The 23,796-nt window shown below is 37.2% G+C and overlaps 3 protein-coding genes across 5 annotated transcripts in view; 1 reads left to right on the top strand and 2 right to left on the bottom strand.

Annotated features, from left to right (window-relative positions):
• The window catches only part of LOC134847913 (bifunctional arginine demethylase and lysyl-hydroxylase JMJD6-B-like), a 500,322-nt gene that overhangs the window by 320,060 nt on the left and 156,466 nt on the right, over window positions 1–23,796 (bottom strand). The window lies entirely within an intron of this gene.
• LOC134847915 (uncharacterized) overlaps window positions 1–23,796 on the top strand; it is a 336,559-nt gene that overhangs the window by 208,667 nt on the left and 104,096 nt on the right. The window lies entirely within an intron of this gene.
• Window positions 23,274–23,796, bottom strand: part of LOC134848449 (uncharacterized) — a 41,609-nt gene continuing 41,086 nt past the window's right edge. For all 3 annotated transcript variants that reach the window (XM_063865913.1, XM_063865912.1, XM_063865911.1), the window contains exon 4: window positions 23,274–23,640. In XM_063865913.1, the coding sequence (XP_063721983.1) occupies window positions 23,538–23,640 (103 nt within the window). In that variant the 3' untranslated portion in view covers window positions 23,274–23,537. The remainder of the gene's footprint in view (window positions 23,641–23,796) is intronic.

The raw sequence follows: 23,796 nt of genomic DNA, 5'->3' as shown, positions 1-23,796 counted from the left end.
CTTAATGGTGTTTTTTTTTAATCTTCAATAACAATGATTGGCTCAACGTTCTTCAAAAAAGTTCTGCCCTAAAATTTTTTTTGATAAAATGAACTCTTGAAAAAATACGACAGATTGGTAGTTTTGGAGCTTTAGTTAGTGATGATGATTTATCAGAAAATGCAAAATTGTTCAATCACAGTACCGTTTTTTTTCTCAATTAGCTCGTAACTATTGATAGATTCTACTTTAAAATCAATGGGGAAATGTCGTAATACTCAAAATAAAATGCACAGCAAATTGATAGCGCCGAATCAATAGCTTTTGTATTCAAGTTCTGTAAAGTCTGTGGTCCTAGATTTACCGACGTAAGGAGACATTCCAGAACAAAAACAGCGACTGAAATTCGTTTTCTCTGAATTGCAGTAAGAGTTCATCAGTTAAATTACTTGTAAATTGTGGTCTTTTCCAAAAAAATGATTTCAAAGATCTTGAAATCAAAAAAGCGCTAGCTTTTTAGCTCTTTTAACAAGAATATGGGAGGCAGCAGTGGTCAAAACTATCAGTTTTCATATCAATTTTCGAACTCAATGCTTTTTCAATAAATTTTGAATAGTTTTATGATAAAACCCAAAGGGTCCCCCAATTGGTACTTTTTAAGAAATCCATTTTTGTCGACCGACCCTAAAATTTTTCTAAGGGAGTTTGCTGATATAAGATTCATTTGCTGTGGGATTGTAATAATGCTGCTCCGATGCCAAAATTTGAAGCATCGCACATTGCATAAAGTGGTTGATATTGATCTGGGATTGTGTTTGAAATCTGTTCAGTGAGAAAATTTTTGATTTCTTCAAATTGTGTTTGATGTTCTGTTGTCTATTCAAAGTTATTTTGTTGTCGAAGAATGTTGTAAAATAGTCTTAAATACAATTGCATTTTATATACGTATTTACTTAAAAACTTAACATTCCAAGAAATTCTTGTATTTTCTTTTTGTTTGTTGGTGGTTGAAGTTTTTGAATTGCATCAATTCGTGATTTCAGTGGGGTTATAGTGTCTTTTTCTATGATGTGTCCAAGAAATTTTACGCGTGTTAAGAAAAAAGGTGATTTATCTGGGGCTGCTTTCATGTTTTCGTTCTGTAAAATTTGATGATATTTTTCTAGAACTTTGAACATTTCATCTTTTTTTTGTGATTGCATGAAAATATCGTCTAAATACGTGATTGCGTTTTTACTAAGAATGAGCGGGCTTAGATGTTGCATAAATTTTTGGATAATTTAAAAGTAAATCGGCTAATTTTTCAAATTCATTCTGTGTTAATTGGGAGTGTTGAAAATTGAAGATTGTCAAAAATTTCTGTTGTTGTTCTGTAAAGTGTGATATTTTGAATGTTGGTTTATATTAAGGTGTTTTTGTGAAATAGTATGTGTTCCTTTTTCATTACTTATTATAAAATTTATTGATAATTCTTCATCGAGGATTGTTGACTGACACATATCTAGTAGTTGTAATATATTATTCACTCTGTATGCTACTTCTTTTGTGGGGAAGTTGTTGCATTAGTTTTGCAATATCCTAAGAGTCCCAAAGGTAAGGTAATTTTGTATAGTGAATTGTTAAATACGTGTAGAGAAATAATATCGGAATTTGAGTTTTTCGTGTATTTTTGGATGAAATTGTTACTCTAAAAATTTGTGAATTGGTTTAAATTCAAAGTCTGACATATAGAGATGTTGTCGATTTTAATTTTTGTCGTACTTGTGAACTTGTTTGATCGGAAATTCATAAATTTAACCTGAAATTGGTTTGAGATGTTTTCTTTCTTTATTATAGATGGGGTAAAATTTTGAAAAGAATGGTGTTTGTTTGTTCATTCTTTGGGAGAATGTTAAAGCGGTGTTTTGCATTTTTGTATTTTTATCTTTTATTTTCATTTTACCATCTAAGATATTCATAGTTGGTATATACTTTGTGATGAATGGAATTCCAATAATATTGTGTTATATATCTGTGATATGGAATAATTGTTTAAATGGTTTATTGAGAAGTTTATTTTGTTCCATTGTTTTAGTGGGAACAAGGAAATATTGAATTTTTCCATATTTTAATAGGGTTGAGCCTTGTGCTGTTGCTAGTCTAATTGTTGTTTTTATGGGTGTTAGTCTTGGGTGTAGGATTTTGATTTCATTCCAAGTTGAAATATTGATGATATTTGATTCTGCTCCCGAGTCTATTAAAAAATGTATTTCATGGTCTGGTGGTTGAAAATATTTAATTTTTGGACTTTCTAAGAGAAAGGGAATTATCCAATTTTTTTTTGATGGTTCTTTTGATATATTCTGGTAGAGGTGATTTGTACTAGAACATGGTGTTTGTTCTTTTTCAGTTTGTTGTGATGTTGTTACTTCATTTACTATTTGTTCTATTGGTATAATTTTACTTCTAGGTCTAGTATGATAATCTAATTTTTTTTGTAATTTTGTGAATGAAAAGGTTGTTCGTATGTAACGGATTCATAAGCATTTTCAACTTCTATCATGTTGACTAAAAGTGTGTTTTCTATATCACCGTCACTGTCTGTGGATTCACAGTTTATGTGATTTAGTTGTAACTTAGTAGTCTCTGTGTTATCAATACCAGGGGCGTCTGAATTTGTTTCATCGGTTGTTTGTATTTGATTTATTTGTCTTTGATGTTTTGGTGTATTAGTTCTATATTTGTTTTGAGAATCTGGAAAACGTGTGTTATTCCTATGAATTGATTGAGAGTAGTTTCTTTGTCTATTGTTATAGTTTGAATTCCTATTTTATGAATTATCTCGTGATCTGTTTTGATAATTGTTATAATTTGATCTTTGGTGATTTGATCTATTGTTTGAGTAACTTCGTGATTGATTTTTATTTTGTTGATTTCGATTATTTGAATAACTTCTGTTTCTATTGTTGGAATAATTTCTGTGTCTATTGTATGACAAGTTTCTTGATCTATCATTTGAATAGTGTCTGTTCCTAGTTTTTGAATGGGAACTGGAATCAAACAAGTAATTCTGTCTGTTTGAGTTTGATTGTGAATAATTTTTTCGATAATGGTTATTTGTAATTTGTGATCGACTATATCGTTTTTGTGAAGGATTTCGTGAATTTCTTTTATCTGGTGATCTACCCCTGTAGTTAGAATTATAACGTGATTAGTTTCGTGAGTGATTTGAGCTTTTTGGTAGTGTTTTTCCAGAGCTATTGTTACTATAAATGATTTTGTTTGGTAGATTTTGATCTTTTTTCATATATTGATAGAATGATTTATTTGGTTCTTTGTTCTTTTGTGGTTTGTTTTGATTGTCTTGCTGTTTTTGTCTGTATTCAGCAAAACTGTGTCCGTATCTTCGGCAATAGTTACACCATTTTTTAAATGATGGTTTACTTTTCAACTTTGGGTTTTTCTCATATATATATTCAGGACTTCAGTGATTTTTTCGGATAAATCTGTGTCTGAATTATGTAAATTATTTTTTTGTGTTGTGTTGTTTGAATATTATTAACACACTGTAATTTGAGATTTTCTGTTTATTCTAGTTTCATAGTGATTTCTGCTTGTTCTAGTTTATCTACTAGTTTTCTAAAATCTAGATCTGGTTTTCGAGTTGAGGAAGGATGTGATGCTCTTTTTTTAATTGCTATTTTCCGTAATTGAGGTGATAGAGTCATCATTAAAATTTCTGTCATTTTTGTGTTTTTATAATCATGAGTATTTAGTGAATATGCTTTTCAGACTAGCGTTTCGATCCTTACTGCTAGTTGTTTGATCGTTTCATTTGGTAGTCTACGAATTTCAATGCATAAAACTCTTTAATGTTGTTTGTTTCTTTCTGAATCAAACTTTTTTGAAAATTCTTGTGTGAATCTTTTCTAATCTGATTTTATTTCTATAGTTCAAACTGAAAACCATTTTTCAGCTGCGCCATCAAATGTGGTTTGTATTAACGCTGTCCGTCTATGTATCCAATTTTGGTGAAGTAGCGTATTTATGGGTTCAGGTCCTATGTTTAAAAATAAATTTGCTGTGACTGCATATAAATAATCTTCTACAGAATATTCAGGATCTGTGCCAGTGGATGTCATCAATGGCTTGTTTGATTGTTTTGATGATCCAACCATGAGGTATGGATTCATAGTCATCTGTAGTGATTCTACGGCATTTGGCTTTTGTGAAAAATTTGTGAGTTGATTTTTTGTGATTTCGTGTTGTTGTAAATAATAGGGTAATGGGATTTCATTTTGCATTTGCGTTGGTTGATAATAATCTGTGTTTACTAGGTTTTACCTTTGTATTGGTTGATATGATTGTGTATAGGTTGGATTTTGCGTTTGCAATGGTTGGTGATTTTGCGTGTTAGCTTAGTTTTGTGGGTAAAAGTTTGTATTTTGGGAGCTTGATTTGGTCGAGGTGGTTTTGCACGGTATTCTTGTGTCTATGGTGCAAAAATATCTGGTTGATAATGATCATCATCTAATGATAAATAATTAGGTGTATAATAAGGTGCATTATGTTTACCTTGGTTTTGTTCATTTTTTTTACTCTGTTGAAAAAATGGATAATTTTCACTTTGGTCTTGTGAATTGCGTGGGTAATCGTGAGACTTTACTGAAGTTCTTATTGGTTGTCAAAAATTTTGTCTTTGTGATAAATAATTGATTTTTTGAGTGTTTGGGCGAAAAGATTTAGATGTATGTGGTCTATTTGAATAATTATAATTATGTTCTGCAAAGTTATTTTGTGTGAATGTTCTTTGTTTTTGATTTTGTTTCATCATTAGTCGAAATGGTTGATAGCTCACATGTGGTTATCTTGGTTCAATGGTGGGTTTAACAGTAGATTGTATTGTTATTTGTGGTAAGATTGGATTTTTGGTCTTGGAGTTGTAAGATTTGGATTTATTGGTGAGATACTTTGTTGTTCTGTTGTTACTACTGTGGTAACTACTTCTTCAATTGTGGGATGTGATGATGTTTGAATATCTTGTTTTGTGTGATTCCTAGTTCCCTTTAGATTTTCTTGTTGTATGACAGTTGAACTTAAAGTATTATTTCCTGTTCTATCGGGGGGAAATTAGTTATAGTTTAAAGGTGTTGCATCAGTTGTGAGTGGATATACCTTAATATAATCTTTGTGTATAGAAATTGTGCCAAAGGCTTGACTTGAAATATCTGTTGGTATGTTAATAAATAAGGTATGAGACGATTCAGAGTCCCAAACATAATCTGAATCCTCTGCTAATGCTGTAACATCTGTTGAATTTTGGGTTCTGAAAGTTTTTCTTGCTTGTGAGATTAAATCAAGATTATATGTGAAATAATCTATGATAAACCATGCAAAGATTTTTTGTAACTCATGTTTAACATTTTGTGAAACGTCGTTACTGGTTAAATTTTCACGAATTGCATTAAAATATTCGGAAAATATTGTGATTTCATGTCTTACAGTTGCATGTTTTGATTTTTGAACTGGTGAAGTTCCTTGGGATTTGGTTTTTCTAATATAGATAAGTAGGTATAAATCAATCGAAATACTTCATTAGCAAATATCGAATTTGCTCTTAGTGAATTTTGGTGTTGTATATTTTAAATATATTTTGTGAATATTTTTGAAAATTCTATGTCTACGTCGTCTGTTTGAAGTAGATACCTACCATGAAATTTACTTAAGCTCTGTATTTCTATGGCATAGATTCCGTACTGTTGTGTTAGTGTAAATATTCCTCTGAGGTAGTGGTCGACAATTTGTCTTTTGATTTTTACTTCTGGAAATTCTGCTGCGCATGGGCTAATTCCTTTTTCAAATGAATTTATTAAATTTTGACAAAATTTTGTTTGTCCTCTATCTTCAGTGAGGGAAAAGATTATTAATGAGAGAATGGATTTTTCATCTTCACTTTCTTCATTTGTACTCATTTTTGTGCTTTATGACTGTCAATTTGTAACTTTCTATGTGCTTTATTGGTTGATTCCAATTGTATAGTCGTACTGGTTTATTCTTGTATGTGTTTTTTATTCTTCGTTTTCCCAGTATTGATGAATGTGATGTGGTTTCTGAGTCAGAAAAGTATAATGTATCATTAAGTGGGTAGTTCTTATTTATTGAGTCTTTTAATCTATAAAGTTCTTGTAAAGACTTGTTTCTGATTCGGAGAATGCGTTTCCTTGTTTTGAAAAACTTTTTCGTGTAAATTGTTTTTGTTTGCTTAAAATTTTTCGTTTGATTGTGTGTCGTTTGGTTCTTATCTATCCTGTTGTCTGTGTGGAGTGATTACGAGATCATATTTCTCGTTGTTTATTTCACAGTTGTCTAATATGATTGTCTGTTTATTTCCTAAATTGTCTAGTGACATAGGGTTTAGGATGACGGATGCAATATTTGGATTAGTGATTTTTAAAGTGCTTAAACTATTAGTCCCTACAATTTTTTCGGGTTAGCCTAACTTATGTTTTTTTTAGGGTGGGAAAGAAAAGCATATATCGGTTCCTAAGAAAGATTGCTACTTTCTCGTGGCTAGTCTAAGTTAAGGTGTTAACTCCCTTAATCTTACCTAGGGTAATGATTGTGTTCAAGGGTTGGAGAATAGTAAATCGATCCACAAAGTTCAGGTATAATTAGAACACAATTAGTTTGTTAGATACTATTTTAAACTTACTAAGTTTAAGTAATATCTTGGGTGAGGTAAGAGGGGGGATCAAGTGAAGGATGAATAACCGAAGTTCTTCACTGTTTATCCTAATTAGAATGGTTAGTGTTATTGAAAATAACACTAACCATCGGTTGGTTAGTGAATCGACGTTTTAGGTCGTTAGACACTATGCTAACTGTGTGGGGGAGAATAAAATTGTTCTATTTGATCCAAGGATAAGCCTTGATGATCAAGACATAAATTATTGATATAACATTATTTATTATAAAATGAAATGGAGATCCAAGGAAAGCCTTGATGATCTATTTAGTTTGAAAGGTTTAATTTATGTGAAAGTAAAAGTTAGAATAGGCCTTTTTAAAGTAATTTAAAGTTTAGTTTAATTGGTAGAAAGGTTTAGTTTTTAATGATATTAGTGGTTTTATGATTCGCTTGTTATGTTTAGGTGATTAAGCTGAGATGAAAAAATGATTTGTATTATTACTAACAATTTGTGTATTTACTAGCTAATTTTTGTTTTTTATTTTCAAAAAACATTCTTTTTAGATATCTTTTCAATTTTACTGCAGTTTTAAAGGAACGATTAGAGATCTTTTTATCAATCGTTATTGTACAATGATAAGTGTAGCGCCCATAGTTATTGGTGAAGATTTTTCTTCAATGATACTATGTCTGCAATTGAAATTCTAAATTCATTGCTAATAAAACTGTAAATATAAAAGTTTGTGTTGGCTTTTGTCGTAGGACCATGAAACTTATGGGTAGGTTCCGTTGTAGTCGTATATCGTCTCTTGTCCGAGGTCTTCTTCCAATACCGGGGAGTTCTCGTATTGTTCGAAATAATGGCTCTGATCTATTGAGTCGTAGAGACATTTCAATTAAATTATTATCGTGTAACAATTATTAGCTTTCTTATTTTCGGCCGGATAGATTCTTGCAACTTCTTAGTCCAATACCGATCTTAATCTTACTCTTATCTTAATCTACTCTTAATCTTGGTCTCAATAGATCTAGAGTATACGGGTTTGTTACGAGTTGGTCTCTTGGAAAAAGTAACTAAGCTGTAAGTTAAATTTAGAATGCTCTTGTGCTGAAACTAAAAGTAGTTTCAGCACTTACAAAAAGTGGGTTGTTAGTTAGATGGAGTATGATTGGTTAGTCTTCAACATTTTATAGGGATAAGATAACTAATTTATAATCAATAATAATATACAGTTTGGATCAGGTTCCACAGCTCTGTGATTTATTAGTTTTTTGGCTTTTCGCTCTAGCTCTATTATTTAGCCTTTTGAAGAATACATGACCGAGAATTGAAGGTCAGTTGGATCAAGTTAACATCCCCCCCTAAGATCCTCCACCCCAGTGCTCAAATTAAATTAAAATGCTAAGCGCTGCATGTAAAATGCTCGATTCTGATTGGCTGAAAATTCCCAATTTAAAAAACAAGTCAACATCCTCCGCCCTAAACGTGTTTAGGGCGGAGAATGTTAACTTGGTCCGGTCAGTTTAACAGCGAGGGTAATATTTTATTTGTTCGTCGCAGCAACCACATTAATAATAATTATTATTATGAAATCTTGAACAATTTTGTTGAAAAATCATCTCACTTGTTGGGCAGTTTTTTTTCCAGCCATTGTATAACAGTCGTACGATCTGATCAAAACATCACAGATTGATATCTTAAAATTGGCTTCACATTATTTTAAGGGCGCAAAACTACCGCATGTATTTCGAGTTTTTGTGATTTCTTGTGGTTAAAAGTGGTGATTTCGTGGGGCTACGCCGGCTTTTACCCTAAAGAATGTCACAGACATGATTTTTTAAGATTTGTAGATACGCTCCTCTGATGAGTCCGTGAAAACCATTTCTGTTCATACCTTGGAGCTTTCAATCTGGAGGTAGTACAGTTTTGGATCTTGTTTGTCCATCTCAAGCAGGCAGGATGTTCGAACATGTCAGTTCATTTTAAAATATAGACACATCTCTTTGAGTTGTTTGATGTTTTTTGATCGTTAAAAAATTAGAGCTGCAGCATGCTTAGAGGATCCGAAATTGAATCCCAAAATTGAAGAAAATTACATTGAGTGGCTGCTATGTCGCGATTAAGCTGGCAGTCTTTGGTGGGTTTCCAGAGCAGTAAAAAAAAGTTTTTTCATTATTGGTGTTTTTTTAAACCTTCAATAACAATGATTGGTTCAACGTTCTTCAAAAACGTTCTGCCCTAAAACTTTTTTTGATAAAATGAACTCTTGAAAAATACGACAGATTGGTAGTTTTGGAGCTTTAGTTAGTCATGATGATTTACCAGAAAATGCGAAAATGTTCAATCACGGTAATGTTTTTTTTTTTCTCAATTAGCTCGTAACAATTGATAGATTCTACTTTAAAATTAATGGGGCAATGTCGTAATACTCAAAATACAATGCACAGCGAATTGGTAGCGCCGAATCGAAAGCTTTTGTATTCAAGTTCTGTAAAGTCTCTGGTCCTAGATTTACCGACGTAACATTTCAGAACAAAAAGTGCGATGTCATTTTCTCTGAATTGCAGTAAGAGTTCATCAGTTAAATTACTTATAAATTGTAGTCTTTTCGAAAAAAATGATTTCAAAGATCTTGAAATAAAAAAAAAACGCTAGCTTTTTAACTCTTTTAACAAGAATATGGGAGATAGCATTGGTCAAAACTATCAGATTTCATATCAATTTTCGAACTCAATGTGTAGAATTGGTGATTCTACTGTATTACATGCTATAGTAACCTGAGCGTAGGATTGGTAATTCATGATGAAAATGGTTGAAAATTTCGAAGTTTGATTTTAACGTAGACCGACTGTATAATCTTGTAGCAATGAAATTCAGTGATAGATAAGCTTAGTTTAAGAGCAAACAATCGTAATCGGACTTTGCACCTTGAATTTGACCTCTAGGGCGAAGAATTGGAAAAGCGCGCAAAATCTTGAAACCCCCACCCCGGATTTAGAACCACTGGTCCGATCCTTATGAAAATTGGTGGGTGACTAATAGAGATGATTTTAGCTGGGCATGCAAATTTCCAGACCCCTGGGACCCCTGGGGGGCGAGTGATAATGTTTTCCGAAAATGCAATTAGCACTTTTTGTAAACCGGTAACTAATGGTCAGAACGACTTCATATTGCAATATGTTGTAGCCTTGGCGAGAGAAGTTCACCACCGGGATTTTGAACGCTTCCGATTATTACTTCCGGTTTTACGCCCTATGTAAACAAACCCCACTTTTTGTTATTTCTCGACCCTGATAATGCTAGGAGGCTGAAACTTGGGGGGATGGTAGGTTGGGGGAAGACCTATAATGTATTAATGTTTGGACCCAATCCGGTGGCTACGTCGGAAGCTATTAGCACTTGAAAATTGAATGAGGCGCTTTACACCTGATAGTGAAAATTGACTTGTGATTTTAATGCACCACTGTGAAGGGGGGGGGGGGCAATCCAGAAGGAGGACCCTCAGTGACCCAATCCTCTCCGGATTTTCCTATGGGGTGAAAATGGAAAATTTAGGGAAAATCGTTAATTGACCCGAATTTTTCGAAAATATGGGAAGGGATGGTCCAATATGAAGGAAACTTAGTGGGAATGATTTTCCATCGAAAATAAGGCATTTGGACGCGTTTGACTTGATTGACCTCGGATGACCTCTAAGAGCTCATTTGGCATTTTTGACCGCAAGACCCCGGAACCCCCTGAAAAGCGATAAATTAGCATTGTAAGGACCCGTAAGGGGTACCTACCCACCTGGGGAGGTAAGGGGAGGCCCCTAAATTGAGATTTTTTAGTTTTGACTTTTGTACGCGAGCGAAAGTGATTTTCTGTAATTAGAAAACATTTGGGTCAGCTTAATCCACTCCACTCCAGATCAAAACGGACACGGGGAAGGGAATTACCCAGCCCTTGGACTTAGGGGAATAAAATTAAAAATGACCAAAAATGGGAAATTTTCAAGTATCACGGAAGTTAAATTCCCGGTTGTGCGAGAACTAACCAATTCAGAGGAAAGGGAAAAAGTTAGGAAGAACTAAAATAAAGTCATGCAAGGTGTCAATTGTCAAATACGATTGGGAGCTGATTTTGTAGTTGAACCCAATGTTTGCTCAGTATTTCCTGATTAACTAAGTGCCACCCCGATGTTTAATTAAAGTTGACCTAATAGTTGATTCAGCTGATAAGTCCTGATTGGCAGCTAGTTAAGTGAATGTTAGTAGGGATTGAGACCGGTACGCCTCTGACCGAACCGAAAGAAAATAAAGATAACGATACGCGATTAAGGTACAACCACCGAACTGCAGAACAGTGATAACTACTAGAGAGAGTAGTGGGTTCTCAGTTACTTAGAGAACAGTGATAACTACTAGAGAGAGTAGTGGGTTCTCAGTTACTTAGAGAACAATGTTAGCTACTACTAAGGGTAGTTGGTTCTCAATCAGAGAAGAGAACAATTATTGCTAGTGAGCGAGGTGCGCTGGAACCCGATTTTAGTACCGGGTTGAGACAGTTGTGCAAGCAAGTTGCGCTAGAACCCGAGTTTAGTACCGGGTTGAACTAGTTGTGTCGCTGCTCTGCTAGAGTAGGCGAGTTTTGAATCGATTCAACCGAAAATTGACGAGTGATTGAACGGAACGGGACGCGGGCTTCAATATAGAAGTTGCTAAATAGTAGTTAGCTCATTAAGGGCACTGTAAATTGTTTTATTTCCTTTACGATTTAGAATTTACTCATTGTGCCCACGATTTGCTGAACAAGCTAGAACTGCAAGAGGAGAGCCGAAATGAGCCTAAATTAAGGGGGAAGTTGCGTAATCCTTTGATCGGCCGATTTAGTCTGACCACCAACATAACCCTTTCGGGATTGTGGATCATATCGTGTCTTAGTGTCCCCCGCCATTACACGGTATAAAGGGGAGAAACTCTGCGGCAGTTGAGTATAGTGAAAACCTGCTTATCTAGACGCCTCCCCGGAAAAGAATCTACATTGGCGCTCCTGGGTGAGTTTTCTTATCAAGCGTGTCGATCTTTGGATTCGGCAACAACGAGTGTTGGACGAATAGACCGAACAACGAAAAAGAAAATGGACCGAGACAATCAAGATGCGAGCGAAGTGTTATTCAAAGCGAGAATAGACGATCTGTTTTTGTTGAGAACCAACTTAGGAAGCGTGGGTTATTCGAATTGGATCAACTACGTCGATTTTAGAATGATGCATCCGAGGAAGGAACAGAGGAACTACTGCGGTCCAAGGCATGACGGTGCTGTCATTCATGGCTGGACAACCATGAAGTTGGAGATAGGATCAATAACCGAGAAAATAGCAGTTATCGTTGTGGAGAACTTGATCAGACCCTTGTTGATCAGTCTCAGCACGCTGAAAAGAATGTCAGAAATCAGGGTTGACTATCAGCGGCGCTGTATTCATGCAGGCGATAGTTCAGTGCCATTGCTGGAAGAGATTGGCACTCCCTTGGGTGAAAGCAGAATGAGGCAGATTATGGCTCCCTCCGACTATCCCAGAGTGCTGACAGGAGAAGTTGGAGAAGAACATTTTGCTCCCAGATCGGAATTGGCTAACTAGGGACGAACTTTCGTTTGGGGCAGTGTGTGTGACGAAATAGTGGACATTGAGATTGACAAAAAGACAGATTGCAACTTGATATCTGAAGGTTTGCTTGAATCTCTCGGTGCAAAGACGCTGTCCGGAGATTCAATGGAAAAGAACGAAAGGTCGAGGCCCTCGGATACATCAGAACAAGAATTGGATTCGGTAGCTTTGAGGGAACCTTCATGTTGATTGTTGTCAGTAACCGAGTTCTCGATTCAGATGTAGTCCTGAGTGCTCAGGGACTCGCGGAGTGTCACAAACTATTCGTAAGCCACAAAAAAAATACGCTGTGTCACGAGAGCAACCTAATGGAGCCGACGCCAGTAGTTTTTTAGAAACTACCAAAGACATCAACGATCATGCTGGACGAAGAAATGGTTGGGACGAAAAAGAAGGTATCGATGTGGAATGCGGAAGAATTGAAGAAGCCGAGTACGGGTATGGATAGCAAACGGACCACGCCGGTCGAACCCGATTTAAGGACGGCGACTCAATCGAGACGAATGACGATTCATCGGGCAGCAGAATGATGCTAGAAGCGGCTGAAGTGCCAACCGAGCTTAAACCGAAGCTGCACTTGATTGATGGGTTCGTGGACAACCTCCTAGCTCGGATGGAGCTGGAAGAGACTACTGCAGTCCACATGATGAATGTATATGCTTCCATGATCCTAGAATCTTCCCCTCAGCTTCAGGTGTTCAATGGGAAAATTCACGAATGCTGGGACGATCAGGTTAGTGACGTTGTTGTTTTGGTCCAGGCAGAAATGGATGTGCAGATTGGGACATTCACCGAGCGGCTGGATGGAAGTAGCATACTGAGATAGAAGTCGACGTGGTTCTGAGCCTCAAACAATTGGAAGCACGACACGGGATGCTCTTCGAGCGTCCCAGAGGGGTGTTACGGACTGCAAGGGAAGAAACGGTTCAGGTGATCACCGAAGATTACGAAGACATGATCCCACATCACTTCGAAGTTGTACTTGAAGGGTGCAGAAACCCCGAGGTCCCAAGAGCAACGAGCAAAGGAAAAGACAAAACCAAGCTAGCCGAGCCGATCCATGAAGGGCTGGGTGTATTGGCAGAACCTGTTGGCAAAGACGGCATCATATCAAGACTACGTAGCGTTGAAGCAGAGCTTACTGCACGCGCTGAGACCCAATGTTCCGGTTCTGTAACTAGCGAGGATAAAATTGAGGTCGCAACGGAAGTCGAATCGAATGCAGGGCGGAGCACCAGATCCGTTGAAACTCGCAGGAGGTTTGTGAATGCGTTCGCCAATGGTGTGTATATGGATACCGAACTTGACGACGAGATTGCGGGCATATTGATGCGACTGGTTGCTTACCAGAAGTTGCAGCCACGGCCAGCTATACTGCAGTTCAACGGAAGATTGATTGGGAGATGTGACGGAAATATCCGAGATGTCGTAGTGTTGGGATTAATTTCGGTCCAAATCAAGTTGGGGAGACTAAAGAGGACATTCCCAGCAGTATTCTTGGAGAACCACGAGATGGACACGGACATGGTTCTGAGTACTCGATGGATGAATGAATGTTTAGGAAGTTTCTATGATGAGCAGTCAAAGAAAATTTTTACGAGTTTCGAACCAAGTTCGGCGGTTTCATTCGAATGAGAGTCGTGCCCAAGGCCACAGAAAATTGAACTCGAAGAGGAGTCTCAGACATAGTTAGGAGATCGGAAAGATGGAGATGACAAGCCGATGGTAGGACGCCAAGTGAAGGAGTCACGACTTGTGGCCCCCAAGAATGCGAGGAAGGAAGTGAGTGAATCAACTCCCGTGGAGACGGATGACAGGTATTGGATGCCCATCAGAGCATTCACGAATGGCTACGTCAACAACAGACGGGCCGAGGAAGTTCTCGAGACAAAAACAGGAGTCAGTTTGGAAGTAGTTGGCAGAGCATCGATCGTGCTGCAGCTGGGACAGTTTAACAGAAGGACCGAAGTCTTAGTGGTCGATGGACTGGATGTTGATCTAACACTTGGACTCGTTTGGTATGAACAGAACAAAGATTTCGTTTTCCACATGAGGAACAAAGTTCTGAAAACTGGAACGAAGCGCATTAGTCCAATTCAGGTTAGATTCAGATGTCCTGGGAGACCGAGATTTCGGGTCCGAAGTGGAATGGATTCAAGCAGAGTATGCACCAATGCAGCTGCGACTATAGACTCCTATGACACGGTGCTGGTTTATCACGAGGATGCGGGATCTGGCTCAGAAATGACTGAGATAAGAATTGGCGAATCGGCGATGGTTGACGACGTCACCGAGCGAGTCGACATCGAAGTTTCCGAAAATAGCGGCCAGGAAAACGAGTGTAAGGGAATGAGTCATGGCTCTTTGAGAGAAGTTGATCTGGGGAATTGCGAACCCGACAACAACTCAATGGAAGGCGTCTGCCCGACGGAGATGGGACAAAATGAGAAATCGGTCGATGAGCATAGTGAAGAGAATGTTGTGGTAATAGGCGAGGTTACGAGTGGGAAAATGATTGAAGTGGGGGAGTCAACGCGTGGATTTGGATTATTTCCCCGTTTCTTTCCAATTTTGAGTCGCCCAATTACATTCTTGCTGTCACACACAAACGGCACGCGAAGCGTACTCGCGATGGTTGGACGGGGGAGAAGAGAAGTAACAATTGCTCCGGGCGGGAACGATGAAAAAACGAAAGGCTCTTTGGACGGGACTGACGATGATGAGTTGAGTTTTGACGAGGACGAGACTGCAGATGGTTTTCTGAGAAGTGGGGCAATGCCTCTGCGGGAGGACAGATGATGATTGCAACCGTGCAAAGGCCAGATGACAACAACATGGACGAAACAAAAACTACTTGGGCTGAAATGTGCCAAGACATGACGGAAACGACGTGCGAACACAGAAATCTACGAAAGTATGGGACGAACGTCAAAATCTGCTTGCGGGTAACAGATCAGAAGGTTCCTTCAGGTCATCCAAGCGATTCCGAACAAACGATGACCGAGAGTGGCTTGGCAGTAGAAGGGAATTGGGGCCTAGAGATGTAGAGTCCACCTACTTCCACAGTTTGATCGATCGATGGAAAAAGCTGTCTTTGTTCGGCGAAGATGAAGTTGACCGGAGCTGGGCCGCATCAGAGGGCGAGGTCCCGAAGCAGTGTTGGCGTCCTCCAGATGCTATGGGAGAGTCGGATAACTGGAATGTGCCGCAGCAGGACTACCGGCACCTCGTAGACAGATGGAAACGACAGGAGGAGCGATGAAAGAGACTTGAAACAAGAAGTCGGTGAATTAGTACGGGGTTCAGTTCAATTCAGTGAGTAAAAATGAAAATTTTTCTCCCTCTCTCACATTCTAATCTCATTTGCCATATTTATAATTGCTTTAGAAACATCTCCACCAGTAAGACGGATAGAAAGTCAATGAAAATCTTGGTAGTATAATTTAATGTTTCGATAGAATGGTGGAGGTATTTCACAACGCGTTTAAAATCTTTCTTAGACTCTCAGTTGCTTCACTCAAGGTAGCAACCCTTGGTGCTAACCTAGATAAATTCATTATGTAAGAGTCTAAGGAAACTGAAGACCGCGGTTCGCTGCGTCGCAACACGTATACAATGGTGCATGTACCGGATCTATACGGAACTACAATTAGAGAGTATTGCAAAGCGGTATAGTATAGCAAAAAAAAGCGAAATTTTAGTTAGCAAAAAAAGAAAAAATTGGTGTAAAAAGAGGGATTAGACATTAGACAAAGAGTTGAGGTTGAGGTGTTAGATTGCTTGATTGTCTTAATAGAAAAACGGTGACTTAATCATTGTTTTTAGCATTATTCGGGAGAATAATAGACTACAAGGGAAGACTGTAGAATTGGTGATTCTACTGTATTACATGCTATAGTAACCTGAGCGTAGGATTGGTAATTCATGATGAACATGGTTGAAAATTTCGAAATTTGATTTTAACGTAGACCGACTGTATGATCTGGTAGCAGTGAAATTCAGTGATAGGTAAGCTTAGTTTGAGAGCAAACAATCGTAATCGGACTTTGCACCTTAATTTGACCTCTAGGGCGAAGAATTGGAAAAGCGCGCAAAATCTGAAACCCCCCCCCCCCCGGATTGGGAACCACTGGTCCGATCCTTATGAAAATTGGTGGGTGACTAATAGAGATGATTTTAGCCGGGTATGCAAATTTCCAAACCCCTGGGACCCCTGGGGGGCGAGTGATAATGATTTCCAAAAATGCAATTGGCAGTTTTTGTAAACTGGTAACTAATGGTCAGAACGACTTCATATTGCAATATGTTGTAGCCTTAGGCGAGGAAAGTTCACCACCGGGATTTTGAACGCATCCGGTTATTACTTCGGGTTTTACGCCCTATGTTAACAAACCCCACTTTTTGTTTTTTCTCGCCCCTGATAAGGCTAGGAGGCTGAAACTTGGGGGGATGGTAGGTTGGGGGAAGACCTATAATGTAAAATTGTTTGGACCCAATCCGCTGGCTACGTCGGAAGCTATTAGCATTTGAAAATTGAATTAGGCTATTTACACCTGATTGTGATAATTGAATTGTGATTTTAATGCATCAATGTGAAGGGGGGGCAACCCAGTAGGGGGACCCTCAGTGACCCAATCCTCTCCGGAACTTCCTGTGGGGTGAAAATGCAAATTTAGGGAAAAGTGTTAATTGACCCAAATTTTTCGAAAATGAGGGAAGGGATGGTCCGATATGAAGGAAACTTAACGGGAATGATCTCCCATCGAAAATAAGGCGTTTGGACGCGTTTGACGTCATTTGACCTCGGATGACCCCTAAGAGGTCATTTGGCACTTTTGACCCCAAGACCCCGGAACCCCCTGAAAAGTAATAAATTAGCATTGTAAGGACCCGTAAGGGGTACCTACCCACCTGGGGAGGTAAGGGGAGGCCCCTAAATTGAGACTTCTAAGTTTTGACCCTTGTACGCGAGCGAAAGTTATTTTCTGTAATTAGCAAACATTGGGGTCAGCTTAATCCACTCCACTTGGACTTTCGATAAGAACGACGAACAAGTAAAAATACAGCCCCGGGACAAAAATTGGGATCATCTATGGGGGGAAATGGAAATTTTGGAATGAAGATTTTATGAAATGCCTTAGCATAATAATTAATTTCTTGTGGTGTTTTTTTTGGATCAAAACGGACACCGGGAAGGGAATTACCCAGCCCTTGGACTTAGGGGAATAAAATTAAAAATGACCAAAAATGGGAACTTTTCAAGTATCACGGAAGTTAAATTCCCGGTTGTGTGAGAACTACCCAAATCATAGCAAAGGGAAAAAGCTAGGAAGAACTGAAATAAAGTCATGCAAGGTGTCATTTGTCAAATACGATTGGGAGCTGATTTTGTAGTTGAACCCAACTAAAAAATATGTCCTGATTAACTAAGTATGTCCTGATTAACTAAGTGCCACCCCGATAATTAATTAAAGCTGACCTAATGGTTGATTCAGCTGATAAGTCCTGATTGGCAGCTAGTTAAGTGAATGTTAGTAGGGATAGGGACCGGTACGCCTCTGACCGAACCGAAAGAAAATAAAGATAACGATACGCGATTAAGGTACAACCACCGAACTGCAGAACAGTGATAACTACTAGAGAGAGTAGTGGGTTCTCAGTTACTTAGAGAACAGTGATAACTACTAGAGAGAGTAGTGGGTTCTCAGTTACTTAGAGAACAATGTTAGCTACTACTAAGGGTAATTGGTTCTCAATCAGAGAAGAGAACAATTATTGCTAGTGAGCGAGGTGCGCTGGAACCCGAGTTTAGTACCGGGTTGAGACAGTTGTGCAAGCAAGTTGCGCTGGAACCCGAGTTTAGTACCGGGTTGAACTAGTTGTGTCGCTGCTCTGCTAGAGTAGGCGAGTTTTGAATCGAGTCAACCGAAATTGACGAGTGATCGAACGGAACGGGATGGGGGCTTCAATATAGAAGTTGCTAAATAGTAGTTAGCTCATTAAGGGCACTGTAAATTGTTTTATTTCCTTTGCGATTGAGAATTTACTCAATGTGCCCACGATTTGCTGAACTAGCTAGAAGCGCAAGAGGAGAGCCGAAAAGAGCCTAAATTAAGGGGGAAGTTGCGTAATCCTTTGATCGGCCGATTTAGTCTGACCACCAACATAACCCTTTCGGGATTGTGGATCATATCGTGTCTTAGTGTCCCCCGCCATTACACGGTATAAAGGGGAGAAACTCTGCGGCAGTTGAGTAAGAGTGAAAACCTGCTTAGAGGAGACGACTCCCCGGAAAAGAATCTACATTGGCGCTCCTGGGTGGGCTTTCTTTCTCTATAGTCTTTTCGAAAAAAATGATTTCAAAGATCTTGAAATTTAAAAAAAAACGCTAGCTTTTTAACTCTTTTAACAAGAATATGGGAGGTAGCATTGGTCAAAACTATCAGTTTTCATATCAATTTTCGAACTCAATGCTTTTTCAATTAATTATGAATAGTTTTATGATAAAACCCAAAGGGCCCCCCATTGGTACTTTTTAAGAAATCAATTTTTTGCCGACCGACCCCACAACTTTTCTAAGGGCGCCAATATATACTAACTTTGAGAGGGAGCGCGCGCCAAATAAACGCGATTTTTTGTCAAACTTGTCCAAAAAGTGCCCAAAAACGGCTTTTTTGACCTGTTTTTTCAAAAATTTTCCAAATTTTGACAATCCCCCCCCCTTTGAGAAAATCCTCGATCCACTCCTGGTTTTATCATATTGAAGCTTAACTGTGTTTTTCTTTCTATATTTTTTTTCTGAGTAAGCAATTGATTTTCTGCCTAGAAAAATTATCTTCCTTCCATAAAAACCATCCTGACAAGGTCCATAGAAACTTTTACTAATTTCTCCAGAAGGTCTAAATGCTTGTTTGATTTTTTTCGACTTTGTTCGTTTCGATTCAAATAAATAGCAGCGTTCGATTTTTTCTTTCCTGTAAGTATCCACGACGTTGATCGTCCTAAAAAACGCTGGAATGGAAAAAAAAACTAGTTAAAATGCTTAGATTCATCTAAATAGATGTCGAGGTTATTCACACAAATCAATCCAGGTGAAGTTCTGATAGCAGTTAGAAGGAACTTCTAACCAAAAAAATATATTTTCAACCATGTCGATGAATGAGATACTTCGTTTTTAATGGAATGCTCAAGCAACATGGAAAGCTTAGACAGGCAGTTTTGAAAAGGGTTATTGTCAGAAACCAGTTTCACGCGGAATGAAACTAATTGTTATATTAAGAATATTTTGAGGCTTTTGGAAAATCAGTTGTTGGTTTTCACAGGTATTTCGCTGTTGTCGGATTTGAAGAAGCGTTTGATGTTTGTTTTTTCTTTGAGCTGATATGAGCAGTTTTTTGCTAAGCAAATGATTTCTACAACAATTGAATTACAATTTAAGGTTTCTAACATTATTTTTGTGCTTTGATTGTCCAGCTGTTTGATTTGCTGACACAAAAAACGGAGTGATTATTAGTTATGTTTTGGACAAAGCAATCGATATAGTTTTGGTTTCAATCTGGACGAAATGATATTGGTCTGATTTTTCATTTTATATGAGTACATATATTGGAAATTAGATTTTTGAGAAGCTGTTTTTTGGTTTTGTTTAGCGTAGGCGAAGATATGCAACTACTATTCATTCGGGTCATGAAAAGAAAAACGAGTCCCTTCTCTGCCAGTAACATGTAAGTGCCAAGTGTTTGTCCAAGTGCTTTGTTCAATTTAATCTGTGAGTTGATAACTCTGACAAAAAGTTTGTTGAAAAAGTCAACCACTGAGAAAAATCCAGAAAAAAACAGTGATTTTTTTTAAGTTTCGGAGACCAAAAATATTTCATTTTAATCTAAAATAATTATTGATTCGAAGAGTGTTTCTTATACAATGGTTCAATGCAAGTTGATGGTATTCTGCATTGAAGCTGCATCCACTTATCAATTAATACGTTTCGCAATTAGAAGAGTTTGAAGGATGCATCATTTTTTCCCTTATGAAACGTTGATGGCCGGTTAATTGTACAGTCAAAAACTCCAAACCAATTTGTGCAAAACAACATCGTAATAATTTTTTGTACTTTCGGCACTGATTTTTGGAGGCAAGCAGATACAAGCTTATGATACCAAGCTCTCAAAATATTTAATCGGTGTCAGGACTATTTGCCCCAAGTCAATTGGCCCTATGCCAACTTGTCCTATGCCAACTTGCCCCACATGACATTTTGTCCTATGCCGTTTTATCCCATACTTGACACTTTTACTTGATTCATTGATGTTCGAATTCAGGACCAGAAAGTGCTAATGTACACTGGACTCGTTTCGAGATAACAAAAGACTCTAATCGAAAATATTCGAAGCTGAGCCTAAAAAACCATAATTTCTGGTAATTACACGCCTAATTTTGACAATAATCCACACTAGCGCCTCTGAAACAAAATGAAACACGGCTATTCTTTCATTTTGATTCATTGTTTACCATTTCGTTCTTAAACATCGACATTAATACTTCAACATAAATACTTCAACATAAATACTATGAATCAACTTACGTGGAGAATATCTCAACGAAACAAACGAACGCTAATTATTGACGGACACGATTTCACAAAAAAGCAGACGACAAAAACTACTAAACACTGGAGATGCGCAAGATACAGTTCACACAAATGCCGCATGCTCGCCGTCACAGAAGGAGATGAACTCGTCTCAACAAAAAATGAGCACGCCGTTGAAGTCGTTGGCATCTTGGAGTGACAGCATTATCCCAAGCCTCTACACTTTCTTGAATAAGATTCAAATGGACTCAACAAATCAGAAATTCAACATTTTGAAGGCTATGGGGGGAACACAGAATTAAGGGCGGAAGAAATATCGGGACATTCATGAAAAAATCCAAAACATTTCTAGTAATTTCAACAAAGACCGTGTTGTTGACTATTTATATGCGCTAGCTCATTTAATTCTTTCGTAATTTTGAAATTGTCGGCATAATTTCCACATAATTGTCGGCATTTTGTTGCATTTTTTAATTGATTTTTAAAAAATCAGCATTTTTTTAACTTATAGCCATCGTTCAGGATCCAAATTTTGAGAGATGATAGAGGCCAATACTGCAATAATTTTGCTTTTTACCTCACCCTACCCCCTATTCTGGGTTACCTAGTATAGGGGTGTTTAAGGGGCGAGGCAGTACCTGCGGTTTTCCATTTCATCGATTTCATACTAAAATTTTTTGACTTCTTCAAATTTTGAACTCTTGACTTCTTTATTAAGAGTGTTGTGCACTATTAACTATGCTATAGAAACTTACAAAATCAGCAATCTATCTTTTGAAATATTTAACTCGACATGAAATTGCATGGACATTTTGCCGCTTTCATTTTTTTCATGCATGCTTTGAATTAATTTTGATTCAGCGCATTTTTAAATGATTCCGCATTTTGTTTCAACCTTAATTGTTCGACAAAAAATTCTTTCATATTTATGCCGACATTATGTTCTACGAGGTTATCAAAGAATCTGGGGCAAGTGTCATTTTTTATTAAATGGGACAAGATGGCATTGGACAAGTTGTCATCTGGGGCAAGTTGAAATCGGACAATTTGGGCTGGGACAAGTTGACTTGGGGCAAAATGACATGTAACCATTTAATCAGCTGAGGTCTTGATTTTATTTCCTGATTGGTTTTCAGGAGTAACTGAAAAAACCCCGTAGCCATTTTTGTTTTCTTTGTCGCCTCGAATGTCGGTTTTTAGATTAGCTTCATGGGTTGTTGCTAAATTTCCTAATGACAATGTTATAGCTATTTGAATTTGCAATCCTCATCAATTGAATTTTGGTTTGCCCCAAATCTGAAATAAGACTTTTGTTCCGACCAATGAAATTGGGGAGAAACTTTGTATTCAGGCGTAACTTCTTAAAAAATCAAGAACCACAAACAATCATCCTATAATTCGAGAGAGGAATCAATTTAAAGTCCTTTGAGTCGTGATTTAAACAATATAAACTATTCAAGAGTTTTTCCGAGAGTCAAATAAATTTTTGAGCTTTTGTTCAATGTTGAACGCGTAAATCGATTGAATAATGCTCGTTACATGAAATTTTAAATGTAGATTAAGTTTCTAGGCTAAACAAAGTTGATTGCACTAAAAATAATTTGGTAATTTCTCTCACCTGGGCAAAAAAAATAAATTAATGTGCAAAAAGTTAGAAAAATATTTCATATTTTTTTGCATGTCATTCACTTTTTGACAAATATCAATTCAATTGTGCCGAAAAATTACTAATTTTCTAAGCTTTTGTTTGGTTTTCAAAGTTCAGCACGCACAAAACACGACACCAATTTGAAGAAAATAAAAGAAAATTCTGTACTACTTAAACGGCAAGCGGCTGTCCTTGTTTATATATTCATTTTGAGTATCTGGTTTGTTTAGGTTGCCTTGCTGTTTGTTTTCCGCGATCAATCTAAAATATCCCATTCAGTTGTACTTTTCTAATACAAAAAATTTTGAAAGCTCCGCAGAAGACTCAATTGACAAAAGTTTGTGAATGAAAGAAATTTCATTAAGAGCTTTTCCAAAAACATTTTTCTAGAGTCCTGACCGCAAGCAAACCCTCCACTACAATTTTTAAAATTTACAAAAACGATTAATCTCTAGGTACTAATCATCTTTGTTTCATAGTGCTGAAGTCAGAACTTCGAATTTCTGTTTTTCATGATTAATTCAGATTCAAATTTTACAAATTTTGTTTTCTTTGCTTATTTTTGATTCGAAGTTATTAATGATTCTGACAAAATTTTTGATAACAATATACCAATTTGAGAAAACAGGATCAATAGCTCAATTTTTTGTTTCGCTGGTAAATCTTAAAATCAAATTTCACTTTCGAAACTAGAAGTGGATCACGTTTTTCATGACTTTTACACTTTTACTGTTTGATAGTGGAGTTTGCCCTCGTTTTATCAAAGGAAATGAACTGAACTTAAAATGAAATCAAAAGACAAACCAAGAAACATTAAACTTTAGTGTGAACAATTATCAAGACTTTTTCTTGAACACCATGGTGTCTTTTGGGCTTCTGTAACGTCGAAATTTTTGCGCTTTTTTCTACTGTCGTGGTTTCTGAAGTCATAAGATGTACCATGTCTGGAATGTACCATGACGCTATTTAATGTCCTAAGAGCAAGTGTCCGGATGTTTCTGTATGTGTGTCACCAGTAGCCCTCTCTGAGTAGTCTACGTTTTTCTGCCATGAATAGAGAGTAGCGGCACTGGGCTTCCTTCAGTTCACGCTCCTTCACCAAAATATTTTTCCTGTTCAAAAAACAAACCTTGTCATGGATAGTAAAAAAGAAAAATTAAAAAAGTTCAGGTCTTTTTCAGTAATTTTTCATCATGAATGATGTAAGGAATATGTATTACAGATGCAAATTCATAATGACATAAAACAAGCACGATTAGAAATTTACA

This window comes from Symsagittifera roscoffensis, chromosome 6 (genome assembly GCF_963678635.1).
Source record: "Symsagittifera roscoffensis chromosome 6, txSymRosc1.1, whole genome shotgun sequence".
NCBI classification, from domain to species: Eukaryota; Metazoa; Xenacoelomorpha; order Acoela; family Convolutidae; genus Symsagittifera; species Symsagittifera roscoffensis.
This window is presented reverse-complemented; position numbering and strand designations above follow the sequence as displayed.